Source organism: Ovis canadensis, chromosome 5, assembly GCF_042477335.2.
Source record: "Ovis canadensis isolate MfBH-ARS-UI-01 breed Bighorn chromosome 5, ARS-UI_OviCan_v2, whole genome shotgun sequence".
Lineage (NCBI taxonomy): Eukaryota > Metazoa > Chordata > Mammalia > Artiodactyla > Bovidae > Ovis > Ovis canadensis.
Window position 1 is genome coordinate 31,487,132 of NC_091249.1, and position 25,975 is coordinate 31,513,106.

A 25,975-nucleotide genomic window follows, 5' to 3' on the forward strand; every position below is an offset into this window, starting at 1 on the left:
ATTATGTCTCCTAAAAAAAGATATACTGTACATTCATGTTCAAATTCTTTTGTGGATCTACACTTTCATTTATTTTGGCTAATGATAGAGGAGCTGAATAATTTGGGTTTTATTAACATTTTAGATGAATTTTTAATTTTGTATGTGCCAATTTTTCTCTCAAAATAGCTGTATCATTTTACATATTCTACAGCAGTAGGTGGAAGTAGGTATGGAAGTTTGTTTTTCTATATCTTCTAAACAGTTGTTTTCTAGTATTTCAAATCACTTTACTTTTCATTTCTTTGTTAGCTAATGATAAGCAATTTTTGATGTGGTCATTGGCCATTTATTTATATTTTCTTGTGAAGAATCTATTCAAAATTTTGCCAATTATTAAAATGTATTTGATAGTTATTTTCAAAAAAGAAAGAAGAGATATCATGTCAAAAGAAACAAAAACAACCCAATAACCCAGTGGCTTAGAGGTAAAGAATCCGCCTGCAATGCAGGAGATGTAAGAGATGTGGGTTTGATCCCTGAGTCAGGAAGACACCCTGGACATGGCAACCCACTTCAGTAATCCTGCCTGGAGGATCCCAAGAACAGAGGAGCCTGGCAGGCTGCAGTCCATGGGGTCACAAAGAGTCGAACACAAGTGAAGCGACTTAGCATGCATGCTTCCAACACACAATCCGGTAATAGTTTTAAAAACAAACATGCTGACTTTGCTCTTCTAGTTAAATTACTCTGTTGCTAATTACTTTAAAAGAGTCTAAAAGAGCTGAACAAAGTACTGGTGTAAAACTACTTTGGAGGAATGCTGAAATTACCTGAGTTATGCTTTCTAGGCTGCCTGCCAGTGCAGGAGATTGGGGTTTGATCCCTGGGTGGGGAAGATCCCCTGGAGAAGAGAATGGCTACCCACTCCAGTATTCTTGCCTGGGAAATCCCATGGACAGAGAAGCCTGGCCAGCCACAGTCCATGGGGTTGTACTGATCAACTAACACTTCCACTTTTCATGGTTTCCAGGATTCTGATTAAAACAACCAAATTTCAAACAATTTTGAATTTGTTCAAACAGGGCAGGAAAAAAAACACCTCTGTTTTCAGCTAAAACCTTAACTGCAAAATATAATTACTCCAAGCTAAGACACCAGACACAAAAGAGTTTGTACTGGAAATTCTGTGGCAGTCCTGTAGTTAGAATTACATGTTCTCACTACTGAGGGCTTGGGTTCAATCCCTGGTCAGGGAACTAAGATTCCCACAAGTGGGATGCACCTGCCCAACTTTATATTGAATGGTTCTAGATGAAGTTTTAAAACAGGCAAAACTAATCTATGGTCAAAGTAATCACTTTTTTTCCCCCTGAGGGACAGGTAGGTGGTATGATTGATTGGGCAAGGGCATAAGAAATTTAATAGAAATCCCATATTGGAACTTCTCTGGTGGTCCAGGGGCTAACATGCCACGCTCCCAATGCAAGGTCAGTTGTTGGTCAGATAACTAGATCCTACATGCTGCAACTAAGACCGGTACAGTCAAATAAATACATTATATATATATATTTTTTAATCCATATTTTGATCCCTACTTACTTCATTCACATCACATGCAAAGATAAATTCCAAACAAACTCAACATAAAACAATAAATATTACTCCATAATGCAGACTTTTTAAAAAGCAATTTAAAGCAAAGGACAGTCTTTCAATATACAAGGAAAAATCTAGGAGCCTGGACAGCTCCTAAAATAGGAGCCTGGATAGCTCAGTAGGTAGAGTATCAGACTTTCAATCTGAGGGTCCAGGGTTCAAGTCTCTGTTCAGGCGTGCTGTCCTCTACTGTGGGGCTTCCCTGATAGCTCAGTTGGTAAAGAATCCACCTGCAATGCAGGAGAGCCCAGTTCAATTCCTGGGTCGGGAAGATCCACTAGAGAAGGGATAGGCTACCCATTCCAGTATTCTTGTGTTTCCCTTGTGGCTCAGCTGGTAAAGAATCACCTGCAATGAGGGAGACCTGGGCTTGATCCCTGGGTTGGGAAGATGCCCTGGAGAAGGGAAAGGCTACCCACTCCAGTATTCTGGCCTAGAGAATTCCATGGACTGTATGGAGCCGCAAAGAGTTGGACACGACTGAGCAACTTTCATAAAATCTAGAAACCATGTATGTTGACTGCATTGCCTGTATTAAAGACTAAAATTTTAAAGACCAAAACACCACAAAGTAGTTAAATCAAATAACAAACTGGGAAGAAACAATTGTGACATTTTATAGAGAGAAAGCACTATCAAAAGTCAGTAAGACTAACAACCCAGCAGAAAAATGGGCAACAGGCATGAAAAAGCAATTCAGAAAATAAAGGCAGTCGATTATCAGAAACTGTTTAACCTGTGAAGAAATAGAAATAAAAACTTTAGCTGTGGAGAAATTCATACAATGAGATATTTTTCTTCTATATATGAGGCAACATTAAAAAGATATAATATTCAGCATTAAGTGAGAATTTAAAGAAACAGGCACCCTCTGCCATTCCCCGATGGTGCTGGTTATTAACCAGTACAGCCTGTTGGAGAACTATTTGTTAAGAACTATTTTTAAAATAAAATGCACACATTTTTTGACCCAAAAATTCTACTTCTCTAGTTAACAAAAACATATTCGTTCAGCAGAGGTATTCTGGTTCACGGCCATGCTGAAAACTGGAACAAATAGTCTAGTAATAAGACTGAGGAACTCAATTGTGGTACAATCATGCAAAGAAAGATTATTCACTATTAAAAAAAATGAGGTTTTTATTTTCAGCACTATTGAAAATGCCCTTTACAGGCTAAGTAAAAAAAGTAAAGAATACTGTGTGCAGTAGGAACAATTTTTTAAGGAAAGACAAAGGTACACAGGTGTGTGAACATTCTTCTGTATTTGTTTTTAGGTGACTTTAGACACACAGAAGTCTGGGAAAATGTGCCCATAATCTTAACAATGGATTGCCTCCTTTATTTAATGCCTATCTGTCTTCCTGAAAACTTTTAACACAAGGATTTCTTTTTTGTTAGAGAAAAAGAAAGCAAAAAAGGAGCTTCACAGCCTCTATTTCTTCCCTGCCCCATAACAGTCTATCTGTTGAATTTTTTCCCCTTACTTTATTTTTAATGGATAATTACAATATTGTGCTGTCTGTTGATTTTTTAAGTACTCTGCTTTGGAAAAAACACTGACTTGGGCAAATTGAAAAATGCATGATGAACTGTGGAACACAGTGATTTCATTGTGATTTCAAAGTGAGGTCACTGACTGCTCTTCTCCCAGAGCTAATACACCACACAACCTGGTTGACACTGGTGCTTGCCTCTCAGACATTTCACACCCAGGTCTTCACCACTGGCCAGGTGAAAGTATTTCATTTTGTTTTGGGGCCTGAGCAACAAAACCTCCAATTACCTAGAGAACTTTCAGGATAGCCCAAATGCCCAGTTTTAGCTGATTCTTTCCTAAAACAGTAATTGGATGTCACTGAATTCAATTAGGAAGTAATTCATGAGCAAATACTAAGTAGGAAAACAAGGAAGACACAGCTTCTGTCCTCAACAACCTGAAATTCAGTCCAGAGCAGTGCAGAGGACCTAAGGAGATAAGACTTGCTACTGGTGAGATCAGAAGTTGTCTCCTGAACTAGGACTCAAATGCAGACAGATGAGGAGTGGGTGGAGTAAACCACATGTCTGGGACCTGACTGCAGGTGGATGTAATAGAGGAAGAAAGGTGGTGGGGGCAGAAGCCGGAAGGGACCATCTGGGGCAATGGTGAGGGTCATTAATGCCATGTGGAATCTGGCTTTTATGCGGTATGAAGTTTTTGAAAGCAGCATCTGTAAAAGTGACGACTCTGTTTTGGCCAGGCGGTATTTAGCAGGCAAGTTAATTTTCCACAAGTCAGAGCAATAGGTCTGAGACTCAAGTAATCCTAAACACTCTCTACCTCAAGAAGGTTAAGACTCTGGATAAGCAACAGCTGCTGAGAAACCTACAGAAGAAAATAAGTAAAGGTGTCAGTACCTCTTCTGTGCTGAGACTTCCCAAATCCCATGGAAACAAAAACACACTGGAGAGATCTTGAAAGAAAATGCACACCTTCATTCAAGGTCCATCAAAGATTCACAGGGCAGTCCACAGGCACATTAGCAGAGGAAGCCAGTTTGAAAGAAGTTCCTAACATCACCCTCCATACCTTTGCTGGATCTCTTTGGAGTCTTCTTATTTCCTTCAGAGGTAATTTCAATTTCATCAGGATTACCTCCCTCATCTTCAATTGCCTAAAGGGAAGGGAAAAGAAAAGTTCACCCAAAAAGGCACACAAGACTTGACTATCACAGAAGCTTCAGGGGCTGATTTGGAAAGGGCCTCTCCCTACTCATTCATTCCTCCTTCTTTCTGTTGCAGCAAGGGCCCCAGAGGTAGAATGATTCTACCGTACCTTGGCTGCTTGGTCTTAGGCAGGCTTATTTAATTGTTCTGAGTTTGTTTTTTACTCTGGTATGAGGGGCTAATTAAAGTTCTTACCCTAGAAAGTTGTCAGGAGAATTCATATTAGCCACAAAAAGCAAGCACTCATGGAACAGTCAGCTTATTTTTAGAATTATCACCACAATCTGACTGACCCTATTCCTGGGCCAAACTACCTATGACATTATTCAACACTGTACTGTTCAACTCTCTCCCTGATCCCTTTTTAACACCTGCACTAGCACCATCTGGACAGAATATGGGACATGGCGTGGGATGGGACATGGACTACTTCACCCCCTCACTCATCTCTCTGACGGATTCCTGAGGTCTTGCTCTCAACCACCAGGGAACCTTCATTGAACAATTATAAGGATCTCTTGGCAAGTCCCACTTCTCATTCCAAGAGCCTGTCCTTCACCTGACTACCTCCCACTTATGCTCAGCACTGTGTAGGCCACCAAGAAGCCATTCAGAGGAGGAAAAAAAAAAAAAAAAACAACCCACAAAACAATCAATCAAAGGAACACCAACCAAGCCTGTCACTGCTGATATCCCCAGACACCAGGCTTCACAATCAGATTTTTGAAAACCCTTTCTCTACTGCATAGTCCTGGGAGCCCACGTTCTGTTTAAATCCATTTCAAATGCGACTCTATTTGTATGTAGTTTCAAAAGTCTCAAAGATTCTCAGGAGTATTCTAGCTTGGTAAAGTCTAAGTTCAGAACAAAGCCTGGGGGCTCCACACCTAACCTGTAACAAGAAAAAAAAAAAAAAAACCTCTCCCTTCTCTCAGAAGCTAGAGCCAGAAAGATTTGGAGTTCTGTCCTGGCCTGAAGGAGGGCTCAAACAGAAAGCCCCTCAGGTCATCTCGTCCAGGTGCAGTGCTTACAGGGTTGTCCCTGGGGGCTAGAGGCTATGCGTCATCCTTGCAGGCCTGACTACTCTGTGTGTGTTGTCACCTCCACCTTCCCCTCTTTTGTTCTTCCTAAAAGAATAAACAAACAAACCAAAGAAGAGACAAAACAACAGGTGACAGAAGTAGAAGAGAACTCCAGTACTTCCAGACTTGCTTGCGTCAGATGGCAGATGGGTGTTTGTGCATTTTTGAGCACATCCCTAAGAAACTGAAGAGGAGAGGAAGAAGGGATGGGTTTTTCCCCCCACAGATGCTGGTGGAAGATCATACCAGCTTCAACCAACAGCCTGACAGGAAGGTTCAATGCCACCCTATCAGCATAGAAGGCTTGTGGACTATCTGGGGGAACAATGGCTAAAGCCTCCCCCACAACCCCCCCACCAACTTCCCTTTACTGACAGGAGGCCCTATGGCTAGTAACACCATGGATCACAGGTCCCTGGGTTCCAACTCTCCCCCCCTTGCACCTTCTTCAGGTAAACACTTCTGTGGGCGAACTGCCTGCCCTGTTTGCTTAGAGGGAGCTAGCGTCCATAGTGAAAGACACACACACTCGAGTTACAAAGGCACTACTGACTTAGAGCAAGTAACTCACCACTCTCCAGCCTGAATTTCCTTATCTGGACAATAGGAGATAATCCCCACTTCCTCTAAACGGCAATTAACAAACAAAAATCCGATCCTCTGTTGTTTGGGAGGCAGGAGAGGGTGGAAAAAGTCACGGACTGCACTGCTTGAGGAAGTGGGGGGGGTTGGGGATAGGTGACAAGGCATAGTTAGAGATCACAGAGAAGTCCCAAGACAAGAGACAGTGAAACAAAGAAGCCGCCAGAATCTCATTGAACAGGGAGCGCAGAAAAGCACACCTAACTCTGCTTTTCCAACGCGTCCCTCAGAACCCCCAAGGCAGCGATCAGTAACACCCAGATTGCAAATACCACACAGTGCATACAGAGAGAAAAGTTAATTGTGACAGCAATTGCACTTTGAATGTTTATATGCTACAGGTAGCATGCCAAGCACATTTTGGGCCATCTTCCTTAACTCTAAAGATTAAGAATATTTTTCTCTTTTGGACACAAGGAGAAACAGACCCAGAGAGGATTAAAATGTCTTTCACGCTCAAGATCGGGTCAAGAGACTGGCAGAGCCCTTAGGTTCTCTTCAAGTCTAACTGTAAGTTTCATTTCTGGTCTTTATTACAGCAGCACTTTTCCTGCCAGGCTAAGTCCCCGAGCCATTCCCCCTCAACCCCGCTCCCAATACCCTCTTAATAAGGTTACTTCGTCAAGCACCCCCCTATTCTAGACTTCTAGGCCCTAACGGATAAAGCAGCATCTCTCGCCCCAGAGGAGGCTCCCGCAACGAGCACACGCTGGGTTCAAATCTCGACCTCCTCTCCCCTGCCAAAGGACCTTGGCCGAGTCCCCTGACTCCCCGGGCGGAGCGAGGATTTCAGGTTCCGCGTCCACTCTCAAAGATCGGGATGAAAGCAGCCGAAGGAAGCCCTAAAAAGCAGGGGCTGATGCGGATAACACAAGCCCTCGGCCTATGTCACCCGCCACCTCGAACTTCCCCCGTTCGCGTCGAGATTTTCTTGTTCTCGCCCCGATGCAGCGCCGGGGCCCGCCGGGGCTCGGCGATCCCGCTCGGGCCTCAGCGAAGCGGGGACAGGCCGGGAGCGCCAGGCCCCGGGCAGGCCGCTAACGGGACCGGGCGGGGGGGCGGGACCCCGAGGCCAGGAGGCCAGTCATCGCGGCCGCTGGGGTTCCCCGGCCCACCTGCTACCCACCCCCAGGGCCCCAGCTCTACCTTTCTAAGCCGTTCCATCAAAGCCCTCTTGTTGCCGCTCGAGTCCAGGTTCCGTTTCTTCAGCTCCGCCCGCAGATCGATCACCCTAAGGTCGGTGAGGCGCCGCGTCCCGGTCTCCGACGAGGCGGAGCTCAGAGCCGCTGCGCTCGCCGCACCAGAATCGCCTAAGCCGGACAGAGACTCCGCCATTCCAGGGACGCTGGCTCTGCCTACCACTTCACGCAGAACCCGGCCGGGTTTACCACAGCTCCCAGGACGAACTTGCGCCGCCTGTAAGAGAACCGTTCCGACGGCTTCGGCGTTACTCCCTTCTGCGCAGGCGTACCCGGCGCGGGTTCAACGCCCGGAGCCGCTCCTGCTCACGCGTAGTGAGAGCCCAGCGAGTGAGGTTCCAGGCGCTTACGTCTCGCCGGCCTCCCGCCGCGAACTGCCAAGACGCTCGCGTCCAGCAGTTACAGCGCCTGCGCACTGTTACCGAGGGCCTGCGGTTGGTCGACGCGCGAGCATCCGACTGCGGCGAAGAACGCCTATTCGGGCGGCGCGCGTGCGCGGCCGGAAAAGGGGGCGGGAGGAAGCGAGTGCGTCTTCCTCTGTGGCGGCGCCATTTTGTGCTCAGAGCCGCTACAGCCGCCGGCGGTGTGGGAAGTAGTTGGCGGGGACAGCACACCCGGGATGGCGGAGACTCTAGCAGGGTCCAGCGACTCGGGTTCTGCCACGGCCGCTGTCGTCTCGGGCGTCTCAGAGGTCGGGACGCGGCGACTCAGCGACCTGCGGGTCATCGACCTGCGGGCGGAGCTGAAGAAGCGGAACCTGGACACGGGCGGCAACAAGAGCGTCCTGATGGAGCGGCTCAAGAAGGTGAGGCGGCCCGGGGCCCCGGGGTGCCGCCAGAGACCGAGTAACGCCCCCGCGCTGGCCTGTCACTGCGACTGCCTGGTGCGAGGCGCCCCCGCCTGCCTCTCTCGTCGGGAACTCCGGTCCGAACTGTCAGGAACCGCGGGTCGGCTGTGTGACCTTGGCCCGACACCGCCCCTCTCTGTGCCTTGTCGCCTCCTTCCATTCAGTCATCTCAGTGTTCGGAAAGCCCGTCTTAGTCGTGGGTAGCCCCCGGACTTCTCCCAGGGTTGTGTGACCTTGGACAGGTGCTGTTCCCTACCAGCGCCTCAGTTTTCTCCCCTACGGAGCGGATGATTGAAGAATCTTTGACATTGCCCGGGAAGGAGCGATGTGCCCGTTTTTGGCCCAGGACGTTTGCGTTCACCGTGCCCTGCACCTGGCGGCTTCTCTCCCAGGTCTCCATCTGGCTGGCGCTTTGTTGTCATTTTGGGTCTGTCTTAAGATGTTGCGCGCCCGCCCCCCCCACGTGAAGACTTGTTCCAAGTCCATGATTTCCTGTATCGCACCATCCTGTATTCATTGCCCCACTTCTCAGCATTGAACACAGAATTGGGTATGGCGGGTGGTCATCTCTCATGGAATCAGGCTCTTGAGGGTAGGAACCTGGTGAATTCATCGGGGAGTCCTGAAGCACGGTAAGAAGACTGTTGCCGTGAACCTGAGCACAAAGGGCAGTGCTCAGCCCTTGGCCCGCTGCCAGACCAAGTGTAACCTGTTTGTTACATTGTTGACTTAAAGTTGAGACAGTGTGGAGGTTAGGGACCGTTTTGGAACTCCATCAACCCTGACTGTGAGCCCCAGCCTCTTTTGGGTGAAGGGCCCAGAGAGAACCAAGTGGTACTGGGTTCACCTACTGCCTGGGGACCTGGCAGCCCACGTGGCAGAAACAGAGTTGCTCTTTGCAGGGAAGGGTTGCCTTTGTTGCTGGAAAATTGTTACAGAGGAAGAGCAGTGTGGGCCCCACAGCTCTTAACAGTGTTGTCAACTTTGTCTCTTCCCAACAGGCAGTTAAGGAAGAAGGACAGGATCCTGATGAAATTGGCATTGCCTTCGAAGCCACAAGCAAGAAGACAAAGAGATTAGTGAAAGGTATCCACTTTAACTTATTGCTGCTTGGGGTATCTACAGCAAGAGAGCTTATATAGAGAACTGGTTTTTTAGCGTTCTTCTAGCCCTTCAAGTCAGGAGCGCTCCTTTGCCCCTCACTGTCCTCCATCTAACAGCTTGCTTTTCTACCACCTAACATGTAACTCTGTCAGAGTGCTGGGGAGGATTTGTAGGTGCCAAGTAAAATACCGGTGGCTCATCAGTAAAGAACCCTCCTGCCCAGGCAGGAGATGTGGGTTCGACCCCTGACTCAGGAAGATCCTTTGGAGGAGGGAAATGGCAACCCACTCCAGTATTCTTGCTTGGAAAACCCCATGGACAGAGGAGCCTGGCAGGCTGCATTCCATGGGCTCTCAAGAGTCGAACTTGACTTCGTGACTGAACAACAATTAAAAACATTACAGCTTTTGTTTCTAGGATTAAAAAGGAACTAGCGTAAGGCACACTCTTAAAAGCTGCCCCGGCTGACCTGAGCAACCAGATGCACCTACTTGTCTTCCTGGTTCAAAAAATAGGACTTAAACCAAGGAAAATGACAGCAGGCAGACAGACCCAATAGAACCCAACTTCTTTAGGGTCCAAAATAGGTTGTTGGAACATTTGCCTGTTTTACTAGTGTGATATTTTGTTTTCAAATCTAAATATAATTCACATGTTTAAAGTGTATAGTGCTGTGCTTTTTAGTATATTCACAAGATTATGAGGTCATCACTACTCTTAGTTCTAGAACATTTTCATCATCTCAAGAAGAATCACCTATCCCCCATTAGCATCAGTTCCCACATCCCCCTGCCCCCAGCAGTATCTAATTGAGGTTTTGTCTCTAAGGATTTGCGCATTCTAGACATTTCATGTAAGTAGAATCATACAGCATGTGACCTTTCATGTCTGGCATCCTTCATGGAGCATCGTGTTTTTAAGGTTTATCCATGGTATAACATGTATCAGTGCTCCTTTCCTTTTTATGGTTGACAGCAAAAGCTTGAGAACCTCACTAACAGTGGTCCTCATTTTCAGAGTTTACTGTGATAAGGACGGCATAATTTGCAACTCCCATACGACGGGCTTGTTGTCTTGAAGGGTGCTGCACGAAAGGTTTCACAGCTGTCCATGTCCCGTTCACCTAAAGAAGTGCTAATTTCAGGCAGTGGGATACAGCTGCTCAGAAAGTAAAAAGAAAACACTTTGCATTTTCCGCAACTTCTATTTATATTTCCCACAGCTTTTTCTAGCAGGATGACTTTTCTAGAATTCAGTGAACTGTTTAAATATTATGCATGTGTTTTGAAAGGTTGAATTTTTGACTTAGGTTATGTTTAAAGGGGTTTACGTTTAAAACACTGGTATCTTTCCATTGCTCGTGAAACTGTGTATTTCAGCAGTAGACATGGACCGTTGAAACAAACCAATCATGAGGGATGGGTCTACAGCAGGAACATACAGATAGCCTGTTTGTACTTTTCTGCTGAGTTACCCATATCTGAAAGTTTGGTTTTGAATAGCTGAAAGTTTAAACTTTTTTGTGTGTAGGTGCTCATTTTAAACTGTGAGATTAGGCTTACTCATCAGAATGATTTTGGCTCCTATAAGGAATCTTTGAATTATTAGAAAAACAGTTGAGTGCTTCCAATACATGTCTGAATGAGTTAAAGCATAGATCAGCTCAAAGCTACTTGGAGTTAGCATTGTGTCAGGGAAGCCTTGATAATAATTACTTTTGGTGTAAAGTGTTTTTACCAGTACAGGTTGGGGTTAGAAAGGCACTGGTACCTTTCTTTTTCACAGAAGTCCCCAAAGCCCAAGATCCTGGGGCAGAAAACAGCTCCTCCAGGTTGTAGAGCTAGTGTGTTCTCCAGAGGCGTCTGGGCATGTGGTTAGTTATACGAAGTGCTAGGTCCTCATGGTGTTCTGGTTGAAAATTAGGTCCTCAAGGTTACTAGGCATCAGCCAATGGATTTCCAGAGTCTGCCACAAAGTTGGACTGATTCTGGGAATTCGTGAGTAACCACTGCCTTTCAAAAGTGAAAGGAAGCTGAACTTTGAAAGTTTCATTGCAAGTCAGTACTTGAGTCCTTTTCCCCAACTCATCTAAATGGACAGAATTGCTGAAAACTGGGTGTGTTTTGAAAGATCATTCTAAATTAGGTTACATTTGGGATTAAAATTGGATAGTCTGTGCCATTCCCCTGTTCTGTTCCCCCACCCTTCGGTTTTTAGTCAAGACCCATCCCTTGGGATTGGGGCGCAGCCTGTGTGCCCAGTGTTTATCTTTCTCACTCTCACTTAGGGTGCTTTCTGGTGAGGTTTTTTTGGTCTGCCTCTCTCCTGTTTACCTTCTTCATAGGCACTTCAAGCTACTGTCTGAGGCTTGAGAAATTGGGTGCAATTATCAAGCATTTTAAGTAGTGTGTTTTAAAAGGTTATGCCCAGTTCAGATATAATGGGAGGTGGAACAGCTCAGTTTTTGAGTCCCAGCTTTGGAGCAGAACCAAATTCTCCTGTCAGATGCAAATAATAAACCTGCTAGCATCGTGAGGGATATTAAATAATGTGAAGAGCACAGTGTGTAATAAAACTACATTTCTTGAGTAATCATTGATAATAATGGGAAATGAAATACTTAGGATATTACAGTTGGCATCTTTGAGCACTGATTGAGGTTTCTTCAGACTCACAAACATAGCGTTATGGTTGTGGAGGGTGGGGTGTGTAGGGCGAGCAATGGAGTGGTGGTTTGGGATCAGCAGATGCAAACTACCATGTATAGGTTGGATCAACAACAAGGTCCTACTGTATAGTGTAGGCAACTGTGTTCAGTATCCTGTGATAAGCCATAATGGAAAGGATGTGAAAAAGGATATATATATGTGTGTGTATAACTGAATTATTTTATAGCAGAAATTAGCACAACATTGTAAATCAACTAAACATCTATAAAATAAAGACCGATGCTTAAGTTGCAAAACTGTGGTGTGCCACAGCAGTTTGCAGACTCTGCAATGTTGATAGTTTGAACCAAGAGCTTTGTGGTAGGGTGCTGTCCTTTGTGTTACTGTGTGCTGGGCAGCATCCTTCGCCGCTGCCCACTACATGCCTGTAGCACTGCCCGTCGTAACACTAACAATGTCTCTAGGCATCACCCTGTTACATCCCACATCCCCACTGACCCCCCCCCCCCATACTGGCCTCCCACATGTAAACATACGTGCCATGGTTTGCTTTTCTTCGGGATATTAGTCTGTGTATGCCCTTCTAGAACAGGTCACCTTTGTTTTGCACATCTTAAGGGGAATTCTAGAACATAGGTATGTACATTTTTAAGGCTATTGATAACAGGGAGCCCAAAGATTTTACTTACTTTCTAAGAGTTTCCACTTTCTTTCCCTTCCAGCCCCATTGGGAATACCTGGCATCACTCTCAATAGTCCTTTCGCATTCGCAGAGCCCAGGGTGAAAGTAGACTTTATGGTACCCTTTGCCTTTTTGCCTTGAGTAGAAAAAAGCTTCTGGGCTGAAGAATGACAGAAAGCCAGAGGCTTGATGCAGTGGGTGGAACGAAGGGGACCTCACAGGTCTGTTGTCCAGCCCACACTCTTAGGGTGTAGTTCTTTGGGTGCTGTATGGACATGACTTTTTAAATTTACTCGTTGGGAGATGCCTGTTTTTATCCTTTGCTCATTTTTGTTTGAGGATGTTTGTGTTAGTTTGGTTTGGAAACCTTTTGAAGCTTTGGCTATTTTGTGCAGAATCAAAATACTTTGATGGTATTACAGAAATCCTAGATCTTATGTTCCAGTTGAGACAAAACTGTACGTGATAGACAAACAGTCGCATTCAGCTTCCTTGTATCATGTTCTCACCAAGACTGAGCTGTGTCGTCCTGCAGAAGCTAATTACAAGGCCAGAACCCAAGTGCTATCTGACTGAACAATTTTTCTGTTACTAGAACAAAAGGCAGAAGAGGAAGGTACTGAAGACAATGGCCTGGAAGAAGATTCCAGAGATGGGCAGGTAGATGCCGTGACAACAGAGGGGGCGGCAGGAGCTCTGCGTCCCAGTCCACCTGGTAGTTGACGCCTTTCATCGTCCCTCATTACAGGAGGATATGGAAGCAAGTTTGGAGGGTTTGCAGAGTATTGACATGATGGACGTTAATGTGTTAGAAGAAACCGAAGTTGAGAACAGCACTGCTCCAGACTTCGGGGAGGATGGCACTGACAGCATCCTGGAATCCCTTTGTGAGAGCAAAGACTACGTGGCCACACAACTGAGGGAGCTCCCGGCTCAGTTCACAGGACACGCTGTAGGTAACGCAGTCACGGTGCAAAATGCTGCAGCCCTGGGGCTCTTCACTGTTTGTGTGAGCTTCTGCCAAGACGGAACACGCTGATGGTTGGTTAAATAACACGCAGCTAAATCACCATTTGGTGTCTAAATCTTGGCGTTAAATTGCATCCATTTAAACTCAACACAGATCAGATGTTAACTAATGGATAACTTCTCTGTAATGCTGGAGAATATTTCTATAATTGGGTAGGGTACACATTCTTAGCATAAGTCAAAAGTCTGACACTTGTTAAAAGTATTTTCTTTGAAAAGAAAAGAGGTTTTAAAAAGCTATAGAAAGATAAGAAAACAAACAGTTCAAACTTCCTGTGTATGAGGGAAGACTTTAATTCTCTTAAGCAACATCATAGTGCCAGCTTTTCACTTTGTCTTTTTGGCATAAAATTTCCTGGTGGTCCTCCTGGAACTGGTTGCCAGTTTAACCTCACCACTTTGGCATGCCCAGCTGTCTTAGTTTGGTTTTATTTAAGGCATTCTAGCTTTAAACTGGAAAAGAAGTACCCTTATAGGACTGAGCTTTAAACCTTTAAGGTCAGTAGTCACAGATTCCACACGTTGCCACAGCTTGACATAGGCTACCATGGAGCTTTGGTTTATTCTCTCTGTGTGATCCTATTGTGTGTTAATTATTTCCATAAAATAGACTTGACTTCTTGGTTAATGGAAACATCCTGGTCATAAGCTTCAAACCTGGATTTTCCTGGTGGTCCATTGGTTAGGACTCTGTACTCCTAGAGCAGGGTGCATGGGTTCAGTATGTGATTGGGGAACTAAGATCCTGTATGCTGCATGACCTGCCTTTCCCACCCTGCCCCCAAAAAGGTTTCAAACCTAAGAAAAAAATCTTTAGGGAGGGATATTTTTGTATTTCACTTAAAAAGTTAGAAAGCTTTCAAATTTAATAACCTTTAAGATACTAGTTTTCCTTTAGTATGCTGTGCTGTGCTTAGTCACTCAGTTGTATCTGACTCTCTGCGACCCTATGGACTGTAGCCCACCAGGCTCCCCTGTCCATGGGGATTCTCTAGACAAGAATACTGGAGTAGGTTGCCATGCCCTCCTCCAGGGGATCTTTCCAACCCAGGGATCGAACCCAGGTCTCCCACATTGCAGGCAGATTCTTTACCATTTAAGCCACCAGAGAAGCCTAAGAATACTGGAGTGGGTAGCCTGTCTCTTCTGCATGGTATCTTCCTGACCCAGGAATTGAACCAGGGTCTCCTGCATTGCAGGTGGATTCCATACCAGCGGAACTACCAGGGAAACCCTTTGTTTAGTAGATAATGAAAAGAAAACAAGTTAAATATTTGTTTTAAAGTATGCTAGGGGAAAGTGCCAGGTTATTGTTATTTTAAAATAATTACTACCAAGTAAAATCAGGAATGTGAAGTTCACTTTCCCTTTGAGTCAGCTTCAGAAATCTGAGGCTGGGTAGTGTATGCTGACCACCAGTGTGGGGAAACTGCCTGGAGAATGAATCTGCTCACTCGTTCGTTCATTCAGTTGGTGCTGCCAGAGTGCCAGCTGCCGTGAGCCACTGTCAGAGATGCTAGGGCTGCCTGATCCTGGAGCGGGCCTAGAAGCAGGGAGGCAGGTGATCAACAGAGTAACATCATCCCCCCCTTACCCACGGTTTTGCTTTCTGAGGTTTCAGTTACCTGTGGTCAACTGGGGTCTAAAAATATTAGAGGAAATAAAATAGTTCTTAAACGTTCTAAATTACATGCCATTCGGAGTAACATGATGAAACCTTGCACCATCCTCACCAGGACAGAAATCATGCTTTTGTCCAGTGTATCCATGGTGTGTATGTACTCCCTGTCCATTGGTATGGAAAAACGTGATGTTTAAGGCCTGATGCTGTCTGAAGTTTTAGATAGCCACTAGACTTTGGGACATATCCCCTGTGGCTGAGGGGCAGCCGCTGGGATCCAGCAGTGGGTTTGCAGATGGTGTTTGGCATCGTGAAGAAAACAGATCTGTAGGTGGCCTGGAAAGTGGTGCGCTGTGGGCCTTGGCACTCATAATTCTGTCTCTGCAAAGAGGTCTTGGCGCTTTTTCTTTCAGGTTGATGGTGAAGGCTTCGAGAACACTTTGGATGCTTCATCATTGGACTTCAAAGTACCTCCGGTAGGTTACTGTCTGGTTCTGCACAGCTAGAAACCTGACATGAGTGGTGAATTTTCCACAGTTAAAAAGAATGAGTGAGAGTGCGTGTGTGTGTATAAACAACCCATTGCACTTTGGTCCTGCGGGAAGCTGAGCATAAGCGGGTGAGCTAAATTGTCAGGGTCAGGGTTTGCAGCCTAGTGGGCATGGTGTTAATGACCAACAAGAATGTAACCAGAAGGGAGAAGTGCAGGTGATTGGGTTACACAAACACTAGAGGGCTTCCCAGAGGAGTTTCTCTGTCAAGAGTTGAGGTCTGGCAAGCCAGTCAAATTAGCCAGTTGAAAGGGTAAAGACTTTGGGGCCTGTTGCAAGGATGGACAAAACAAGGTGGAAGTGAGGTGGAGGGCTGCAGAAATAGGTGGGCCGGACTCACAAAGTGCAGGAGCTAGTGTCTTCAGTCAGGGTGGAGTTAGGGAGAGCTGTCCAGCAGGGTGGAGAAATGGTTTTGTTGACACGTTCTGTTACACATAAAGTTCCATGTTGGGAGAGAGATTTTTCTCAGATCTGGTGTGATGTCTAAAGCAGTCATCTGTGTGATCTCTGCCTGGACTGGGAAGTTGTTGCCGATTGCAGAGGCCTAACTGCAAGGGGGGATTGGACGGGCTAACATTAAAGTGCTCTGTGAGTTTTGTCTTTTCTTTTTCTCAATAGGATATTGAAGAACCTCTGTTGGAGCCAGGTACTGATAAGAGAAACACAACAGTTATGGTTTGAAAGTCTTCCCACTTTTCTTTTAAAGCTGTTTATATATTTTAAGCTTTTTTATGGTCTTATGAATTATTTTAATGGTGGACAATCCAGATCGTACAAGGATCAGAGATTGGAAACCCATTCGTATCACCAGATCTATGGAAGTGCTGTTCTGGTTTCTGGAGGTCAGATATGTTAAGTGAGATGTAGTGATGACTTTCGTCTCTCTAACCATGTAGAGTGGCATTTAAGTACTTCCCCTGCCCCACTTTCCCCGGTGATTCTTCCATGTGTTTCTACACATGAATCAGGTCTTGTATTATTTCCTGCAGTCGTTAGATTAATGCAGTGAAGGTAGGACAAAGCGGTGGTCAGGGCGCTGATTGCCTGAGAAGTGACTGAATTCCAGAAGAGGAACCAGAGTTTCTCCACGAAAATTTCCAACGTGTTGGTCCCCTTCTGGACTGCATTTGTCTCCTCCGGCGGAAATTTCTGGTTTTCCTATTGGACTGTTCTGTTAAAAGAAATTCAAAGAAATTTGAAGGTCGAGCTGTCCTTGAATGGTGATCGCGTTCAATTCAGCACCTTGGACACTGGAAAAATAAGGAGAAGACCCATACTTGAACAAAAACATGGACGAGACTGTCGAGAAGCTGTCACACGGTTGTAGGTGTTTAAATCTGTGGGGGCCTTTTCTCTTCCATGTAGCATAGAGGCTTACTCTATAGTCGGTCGGAGTGCAGGTAGTGTAACCAGTGTTAAGTGTGTGTACCCGCGGGTTTTCCAATCTCTGTGTAGCTAGCAGTTCTCTTCGTGTTAGTGTGGCCGCCGTGCCAGTTCCGCATTTGTGATTGCTTTATTTCCCTGGTAATTAAACCTTGTGCCATTCTATTCCTGTTAAATCCGTAGAAAATGAGAAAATACTCGACATTTTGGGGGAAACTTGTAAATCTGAGCCAGTAAAAGAAGAAGGTTCCGAGCTGGAGCAGCCATTTGCACAGGAAACAAGTAGCGTGGGGCCAGACAGAAAACTTGCGGAGGAAGAGGACCTTTTTGACAGCGCCCATCCGGAGGAGGGTGATTTAGATTTGGCCAACGAGTCAACAGCACACGCTCAGTCGAGCAAGGCAGACACCCTGTTAGCGGTAGTGAAAAGGGAGCCCGTGGAGCAGACAGGCGATGACGAGAGGATGGACTGTGAGCCTGTAGGGCTAGAGAAGCCAATTGAGCAGAGTAGTAAAGCCTCAGAGCACACGGAAGCCTGTAGCGAGGAGGCCGCGGAAGCGCCCCCGGAAGCCTCAAGCCCGGACCCCGGGGATAGCAAAGAAGACGTGAAGAAGTTTGCTTTTGAAGCTTGTAATGAAGTCCCTCCGGCTCCTAAAGAGTCCTCAGCCAGTGAGGGCGCTGATCAGAAAATGAGGTTTGTTTTTTCTCAGTTTTAGACCAGACGCTATCTCCTTTTCATTGGTCGTTTAATGACACACATGAGCTGTTTTTCTGCAATTGGCCAGCCAGACTGATGCAATTGTAGTTTACCTCTAAAGAATGTTTGATTTCTCTTTGTGTATTTTTAATGGGTGATTTCAATTCCTTTTGTTTTCCTCAACCTGCTATGGTTGTACTCTTAAATTGTTAAGTGTTATCGTCAGCTAAATAGAATTGATTTTTAAGAATCTGACATTGTATTGGGGGGCTGAGATTTCCAATATAAGCTTGCAAAGGTGCCTGTTAAAATTTTATTTCTGACTAATTTTCTGGTAGGTATTCAGTCTTAGCACATATCATACTTTTGATTTAGTTCTCTTTTTATTTTTTCCTGTACGAGTAATACTAACTTTTATCTCTAGCTCTTTTAAGGAAGAAAAAGATATAAAGCCAATCGTTAAAGATGAAAAAGGTATGATTCAACTTACATGTCAGGGAGTCACCTTCGGATCTCTTATTTTGGGAGGGAGGGGTCTGCAGGAATCCACAATTTGGATCCAGTACTTGGTTTTATTATGGATTACGGGAATTAATCAGCTAGCTAATTGTATCTTGAGAGACTAATTTTTAAATGTTGATGAGCTTTTGAACGTATGTTTTTGTTGAGACTCATTTATGGAATGGTAGAAGTCCTTTTATAGGACAGGTATTTTTCTACCTGTAAAATGATAGAATTTTAGAAACTGCTATCTTGGTCATGAGCTGATCATTGAATGCCATTTCAGTTTGTAACTGGCACAGGTGTGATTATTCCTCGAGTAAGAAAATTGAGTTTTTGTGATATAGATTTTTCATTTTCTGTCCCATGTATTGGCAGTAATTAAATTCTTGACTCAGAGGAATCAAGGTTGGATTGCGTTAGGGTTTAAGAGAGGGCTGCAGTCTCAGGAGGCCAAGCATAATCATCTCCCTCCTGCAGGTCGAATCAGCAATAGCTCTGGAAGGAATCTATGGGTCAGTGGACTGTCTTCCACAACTCGGGCAACAGATCTGAAGAACCTCTTCAGCAAATATGGAAAGGTACGCTCCCCTAATGTGCTACCACCCGCCTGGTCTTGGCATATTGGTTTTCATTTCCAGTTGGGGAAAAGAAATAGACAAGAACAAAAACTTGGAGGTAAGCGGAACCTAACCAGTTGTGGGTAGTAAACCTTATCTCCTGGTTGAGAGTGGATGACAGGCGGAGCAGACAGCTTGTAGGTGCTGCTCAGAGAAGGTGTGTAAAACTACAGTCTCCATGTCCCTGCTGTGCTTTGCAGCTTCTTTTGAACAAACTGTCTTTTAGCCAATACCAGACTGCAAACTGGGACTTCCCTGGTGGTCTAGTGGTTAGGAATCTTCCTGCCAATGCAGGGGACGCAGGTTCGATCCCTGATCTGGGAAGATTCCACGTGCTGTGGAGCAATTAGAAAAAAACACTGGCAGCTGGCATGCTGAGATTTTCCCCCTTAACAGTAAGTGAAGAGTTGGTCTCCGTATATCTTCTAGCATCTTAAGTACATAATTGGAGAATTTGAACAGGATGGTGGCTTAAAAATAAATCAACTCCCGGTCATGGAGGCAGGAGGAAAATATTACAATTCAGAAACTTCTGAGGAATGTTTAAGAACGATTCTGTTGTCGTGGAATTAGCTAATGAAGCAATCTCCTGGTCTCCTGGGGGTCCGTGGTGGGTGGGAGAAGTCAGCAGGGTACCACTCAGCAGGAGGTGGCAGGGGTTCCAGGTTGCTGTGCCATCCTGGCTGCCCGGTCATCATTCCTTTGCTCGGGGCTTTGTTCCTTGATGAGAAATTAGGCACTGAAGCGGACAAGACCCTGAAGAAGCATTTGGAAGGATGTAAAACGCTACTATGCCAAAACCTATTTATTAACTTATTTACAGTCAGGCACTGGGCTTCTCTTGATGACTCGGTAAAGAATCCACCTGCAACGCAGGAGACTGATTTGATTCCTGGGTCGGGAAGATCCGCTGGAGAAGGGATAGGCTACCCATTCCAGTATTCTTGGGCTTCCTTTGTGGCTTAGCTGGTAAATAATCCGTCTGCAGTGCGGGAGACCTGGGTTCAATCCCTGTGCTGGGAAGATGCCCTGGAGAAGGGAAAGGCTACCCACTCCAGTATTCTGTCCTGGAAAATTGCATGGAGTCTCAAAAGAGACATGACTGAACGACTTTCGCTGATTGTAAAGCTGAAACAGATAACAAGGCATTGTTCTAGGTCTTAACATCTGATGGAAAATAACTTACTGCAACATGCCATATGTATTTATTTTTAAGTATATTGAAGATTACCGCCTGCCATCATTGTGTGGTAGAAAGATCTAATTTAGACTTGGAAGGTGGAGTCAGTGATTCATCACTGAGGATGTGACATTTAGGCCAAGACCTGAGTGTCGAGTGTGCCTGGCAGCAGGACCAAGGCAGCAGGACGCAGGGAGGCCCTGAGGTGGGCCTCGGTGTGCGACTGGGTGTGCAGTGGGACTGGGACTGGCTTGTGCAGACGGAGGCTTGATCCGCAAGAAGCTTGATGGCGGGGGGCGGGATTCGGGGAGGGGGCGCCGACAGGGAACTGGGAGCTTTCTGTGGTGTCGTTCTCACTTGGGCTTACCTGCCATTAGAAGTGATGCCTTGGCATGGCTAACTAGTTGGATGGAATGCTCAAATGACCCAGCCCCTCACCTTGAGGAGAGGGGAGAAAGCAGAACTTCATCTCTGATGTGAGAACTGACATCTGTGTCCCTCTCAGCAGAGGCTCTTTGCCTTTTGGCCCTGTATGGGGTGCTTTGGACATATCGGGGCTTCCCTTTGCAGGGTGGGCAGTGGTTCTCTATCCCCATGTGGAAAACCATGAATGTCAGGGTCTGCTGGGACCCTAGGGGGAGCATGGGTCCCCTCACCATCTTAGAGCTGGGTACAGGAGGTCCAGAGAGAGGAGCAAACTTGTTCTCGTTGACCAGCTGAGTCAGAGGAGGTCAGAGCCGAAGCCCAGGCTCACGTGTCTCAGGCGCTCTGTGTGTCCCAACTGCCACTTCGAATGTCCTCTGGGAATATTTACATTTGACACGAGCATTGGTATGGTGGGCTTTAAATCTGTCATCTTGCCCTGTGCCATGTTTTTTTTGGGGGGGGGGAGTGACTTGTACCTGTTTTCTCTGCTTGACTTTGCATTACGTGTTTTTGATGATATATGGCTAATTAGCTGTATCCGGTATATGTGACTAGTTTGCATTCTGATTCCTTCCATTATCTATTAGAGTTTTTTCTTGTGTCTTGATGTGGGCATTCATTGCAATGAACTTTCCCCTTAGAACTTCTTTTGCTGCATCTTGTATTTCCAGTTTCATTTGTCTCGAGGTTACTGAAGTTGTGGTTACTGACGTCTGTCTTTAGCTTTTGTTATTTATATTGTCATTGTGAGAGTTGATCTTGTATCAAAAGCAGTTGTATTTTGATAGGTCAGGATTAATTAGAAGTACTTTAATAAATCCTTGCAAGGAACAACAATTTCAGAAAAGTGCAAACAAGTAGAAATAATTCTGATGATCAATTAATTGCAGGTAATTTTTGACACATAGTGTGGTTATTTTTATGAGAAAATTAGAGTACCCTTTCTCATGAAGGTTGTTGGAGCCAAAGTGGTGACCAATGCCCGCAGTCCTGGGGCCCGGTGCTATGGGTTTGTCACCATGTCAACATCTGACGAGGCCACAAAGTGTATCAGCCATCTCCACAGAACTGAGCTTCATGGAAGGATGATCTCTGTTGAGAAGGTAAGGCCGTCCTTGCTGCTGGAACTTGCAGGATTCACAGGCCAGAAGACCTGGTCCCTGAGCCATTTCTATCTATGTTGTGTTTTAGGCCAAAAACGAACCTTCTGGGAAAAAGCTGTCTGACAGAAAAGAGTGCGAAGTGAAGAAGGAAAAATTGTCTAGTGTTGACAGACATCATTCAGTGGAGATCAAAGTTGAAAAGTAAGGTGCTTTTTAAAAACCTTTCTTTTGGGAGGACAGCAAGTGGCAGCCGCTGGGTCACCAGCTCCTCATTTAAATCTCAGGTGGTTTTGCATCTTAATATTCATGTTCAAATCGCTGAGCCAGCGATTTGCTGTGATAAAGAATCCGCCTGCCAATGCAGGAGATACGGGTTTGATCCCTGGGTCAGGAAGATCCCCTGGAGGAGGAAGTAACAAACCACTCCAGTATTCTTGCTTGGAAATTCCCATGGACGCAGGAGCCTGGCAGGCTACATGCAGTTCATGGGGTTGCAAAGAGTCAGACACGATTGAGCACAGCATAGAGATTTATGTTCAAACAAGTTAGTTATCTGTTGAAACAGATAACAGACTAAAAGATCTTTTGGCAAGGCAAATTTGAACTGAGTGGGTCCGCTTACACAGGGAGCTTTTTCAGGAGTAAATAATGACAGCACTGTGGGGCTGGAGTTGATTAAAACTGCAAATGTCGAACCATGTGGATAGGAAGGGCTGATTATGAAGTTATAAGTTGATTTCGACTATGTGATAGATCAGCACCCCAAACCCCACATTGTTCAAGAGTCCATTCTTGACATTCTGAGCTGTTGCACGGCCTTGCAAACCTTGAAATCTTTCCTGATCCACACTGATTTTTGTGCAGTTCTTATATTTTATCACAGTAACTACAGAAGCCCAGCTTTGCAAAGCCAGTGTTACCCAAAGGAGTATACCCTGATTTCATATTGAGATGAGTAACCAAAAGCTCCTAGTTCACCTAGCATCTGACATATAACGTATATTTTTTTTTCTTTTCAAAATTTAAAATATCCCAGAGCACTTGTGAGTTGACCCATCCTGGTGTACCTTGAACTATAGTTTGGGAACTGCAGGTCTGAGGTACTATTTTTATAAAGGAGGTGATCTGCATCTTTAATCAAGATGAAAACAAGGACAGATCTTTCAAAGCAGGCATTCCCTGTTGATACTTTTATCAAAACAGTAGGCTTATGTCTTTTGAGGAGGTAGACTGTTGACGTGCCTGACAGGGTGCCTTTCTTAGAAGGTAGAGTATCTGCTGTGAGTTTGTATTGGCAGCACAATTTATGCTCATTTCTAGGTCCACTTACACTCTAAAAGTTGAATCCTTCGCTGAGAATGTCAGTCTTCTATAATTCTGTTCTCCTTTTTTTTTGATGTAAGAACATTTATGGTTAAGTAAACATGCTTAGGGGCAAAATTATATTCATAAGTTAAACTTAGTTTTTAAGGATGTTCTTGTTGATCTTTATTGGAAATGAAATAGCCAAATTGGAATTCATAAACCCTGGAGAAATGCATGTCAGGTGAGCCTTTTTGTATTAGGGGTGAGATGGTAATTTTATCGGCAACTTCTCCGAAGAGACACATCCTGTCAGAGGTTCTGGAAACCAATTCTGGTAGAACACAGGAAGCCACGGGGGCAAGGAAGGGAGTGCAGGCCCCTTAGTGAGCCCTTGTCAGGCGGATTCCGCAACCAGTGGAATGATGCTGTGAGGCCTGTGCTCTGCGTGGAAGGAGGCGCAGCTGGGAAAGGAATGGAATGGGCCTGTGGCAAGCAGGTGCTCTTCCCCCGTGTAGGGGCACTCAACTGGGTGACAAGCTTAAGTTGTTTGAAACCAGACTGCTCTTACATAGGTGATCTAGGAGCATTTTATAATTTGATTTTAATCTTACTCTTTCTTCAGTGGACACCCTTGTTGACCTTTCGTTTTGAGAATTTCTAGGTTTGGAAATCAGCATAAGGGACATAGAGAAGCTTTTCTTGAAGAGGGGGCTGGTCTTGGATGAGTTTTTATGAAATTGCCGTTTAGAAAGTGCACTCAGATGTCAAGTATAATATCACTACCCAGGGCTGACACTTTTGGTGTATATATGCATCTAGTGTTTTAGAAATTGCTTTTTAGGAAATTCCTTGCTGGTCCAGTAGTTAGGACTCTTGTGTTTTTACCGCCAATGGCCCAGGTTTAGTCCCTAGCCAGGGAACGAAGATCCCACAAGACATACAGTGCAACCAAAAAAAAAAAAAAAATAGAAGAAGAAATCACTTACCTTTGTGATACTGAGAAGTCCCTTTGAGTCTAGGAGGTGGCATGTGAGTCTGGAACAAGTAGGAGGCATCTCCTTTCAAGATGTCTTTTAGGTCTCCTGGGAGGGAGAGGGTTCCCACACCGAGTGGAAGAAGCATGTCAAAGGCGTTTCCTGGGGACTTCTCTTGCAGTCACATAGTGACCAGGAAGCAATCTCTAGTCTGTCAGAGGAGAACCAGGTGAATAACAGGACTGTGGTGCAGCAGGCGAAAGGACCCACATCTGTGCAGTTGTGTCTACACAGCTTGATGGGCAGAGCATGGGTTGGAAGGTGTGATAGGGCAGCACAAGGACCATCCTGCTGTGTCAGTCTTAAGGAGCTTAGAGCATCGCTGGAGGGCGTCATGGTTATAGGAACATGCATGTAAAGCCAGGAGAGGCGGAGCCACGTGATTGACAGTAAAGGCATCCGTGGTGGCTGTCTCAGGGTGCAGACTTGAGCTGTATCTATAGTGTTTTGTGTTTTAAAGGGAAAGTAGTACATTACAAGCATTTAGAGTGAATGGTTCCAATTAAAGATGATAGCTTCGTGCGTGAAGTTTAGGAGGAAGGAAGGGTGAGCTGAGGGGCACCTAGGAGAGGACTCCTCGGGCCTCCCACACTCTGCCTGGTTGGTGAGAAGAGAGGGCAGGGGGTGCCTGTTAGCAGACCTCATGGGGCCTGGTTTTCCCAGCCTGGACCCTAGCATGCAGCGGGCATTCAGTAAGAGTGGACTGAGACGAACACCAGTAGAGGATGTGGGAGACTGTTTGAATGGCACCCGTGAGGTACTTGACTGCTTAGCAGGAGATTGCCTTCAGTTGAAACAGTACTAACGGCTTTCATGTTTGCTGGCACATCACATGGCATTGAGCCTCCCCCGAGTGTGGTGGTCCAGGTGGGAACCGCTGCTTCAGGCGGCGGCACCACCCATCCTTGTGCTGAACCTCCATTCGGTTTTACACTCTACTTATTGGGAAAAGTGTTTTTTTCCTACAAAAGATAAAAATAATATTCCACAAATACAAAAGGAAGCATTTGAAATTAGTCTTTAACAGGCTCTTCTATACAGTTGGGATGTTTCTATGTCTGCTTGTGGGTCTGTTGATGTACTGGTGCATTTAGCATTTGGGGAAAACACCCTGTGAGCCTTCAGTGTCATCCAGCAGGTTTCTAGGTGTAGCAGGGAACTTCAGTGGGAAGGGGCTGTATCTGAAGAGGGTATTATCTTTCCCATGGTTTTCAAATAATTCTACCCCTTTGACTGCCAGCAGACAGGTTTGCTGTGTGTGAAAGAATGACCTGCTCCTGTGGGACTCTCAGGAGTTCAGGTGTGGTAACTTTGTTTCTTTGTACACAGAACCATCATTAAGAAGGAAGAGAAGATGGAGAAAAAGGAGGAAAAAGAGCCTGAAGACATTAAAAAGGAAGAGAAAGATGAAAACGAGCTGAAATCAGGACCTGAAAATCGGTCCAGAGTCACGAAATCAGGTGATGAGTGTTATGTGTTGACAAGACAGGAAGAGATGGCAAGGGTGGTGAGTGGGCGTGTGGAGTGAGGGCCTAGCAGGTGCCCTTTGCTGAGCTGAGTTGAGTACAGGAAGTGCTGAGAGCACCAGAGCCTCGGCGATGAAGTGGCTGAAGGGAGCTTGTTTGCAGCATCAGAGACCCAGAGCTTTCCTGGTCAGGGTCTGTGTTGATCGGTGGCTCAGTGACCTGGGTATTTGCTTTTCCTGAGTCTCTGGCAGAATAAAGTGTGGGATTTGCAAGAGCCAGGTGCCCTGGGTTCATGTGACTGATTCCGTGAGATTCTGCTCTTCTGTCATCAAGTTTTTCCTGCATTTATGTTAACACTAGATATAGTTGTTTTTTTTTTTTTAAAAAGGGAAAAATAGAAAACAGAAGTCTCAGGATGTACACCCATTGCACCATTGCAGCAGCCACACGTGGGGCACCTCACCTCTGTTGTCATTTTATCAACGTT

The 25,975-nt window shown here is 45.4% G+C and overlaps 2 protein-coding genes and 1 non-coding gene across 12 annotated transcripts in view; 2 read left to right on the forward strand and 1 right to left on the reverse strand.

Annotated features, from left to right (window-relative positions):
* The window catches only part of SAFB (scaffold attachment factor B), a 60,963-nt gene extending 52,984 nt beyond the window's left edge, over positions 1 to 7,979 (reverse strand). For 5 of the 6 annotated variants that reach the window (XR_011257207.1, XR_011257206.1, XM_069591384.1 and 2 more), the window contains exons 1-2: positions 7,218 to 7,732; positions 4,211 to 4,295 (exon numbers count right to left, since the gene is read on the reverse strand). Coding sequence is in view for 3 of the 6 variants with exons in the window: in XM_069591384.1 (XP_069447485.1) it covers positions 4,211 to 4,295; positions 7,218 to 7,406 (274 nt within the window). In the remaining 3 variants the exon portion in view is untranslated. Of the gene's footprint in view, positions 1 to 4,210; positions 4,296 to 7,217 lie in introns of all 6 variants that reach the window. The other variant, XM_069591385.1, reaches the window with a different exon arrangement.
* On the forward strand, positions 1,743 to 1,815 carry TRNAE-UUC (transfer RNA glutamic acid (anticodon UUC)). Its single transcript has one exon. It is a non-coding gene; the product is annotated as a tRNA-Glu (tRNA).
* SAFB2 (scaffold attachment factor B2) overlaps positions 7,307 to 25,975 on the forward strand; it is a 29,078-nt gene continuing 10,409 nt past the window's right edge. For all 5 annotated transcript variants that reach the window (XR_011257208.1, XR_011257209.1, XR_011257211.1 and 2 more), the window contains exons 1-12: positions 7,307 to 8,075; positions 9,119 to 9,203; positions 13,168 to 13,232; positions 13,321 to 13,524; positions 15,636 to 15,698; positions 16,392 to 16,419; positions 17,340 to 17,850; positions 18,278 to 18,327; positions 18,835 to 18,935; positions 21,534 to 21,683; positions 21,772 to 21,884; positions 25,352 to 25,482. Coding sequence is in view for 1 of the 5 variants with exons in the window: in XM_069591389.1 (XP_069447490.1) it covers positions 7,890 to 8,075; positions 9,119 to 9,203; positions 13,168 to 13,232; positions 13,321 to 13,524; positions 15,636 to 15,698; positions 16,392 to 16,419; positions 17,340 to 17,850; positions 18,278 to 18,327; positions 18,835 to 18,935; positions 21,534 to 21,683; positions 21,772 to 21,884; positions 25,352 to 25,482 (1,687 nt within the window). In the remaining 4 variants the exon portion in view is untranslated. The remainder of the gene's footprint in view (positions 8,076 to 9,118; positions 9,204 to 13,167; positions 13,233 to 13,320; positions 13,525 to 15,635; positions 15,699 to 16,391; positions 16,420 to 17,339; positions 17,851 to 18,277; positions 18,328 to 18,834; positions 18,936 to 21,533; positions 21,684 to 21,771; positions 21,885 to 25,351; positions 25,483 to 25,975) is intronic.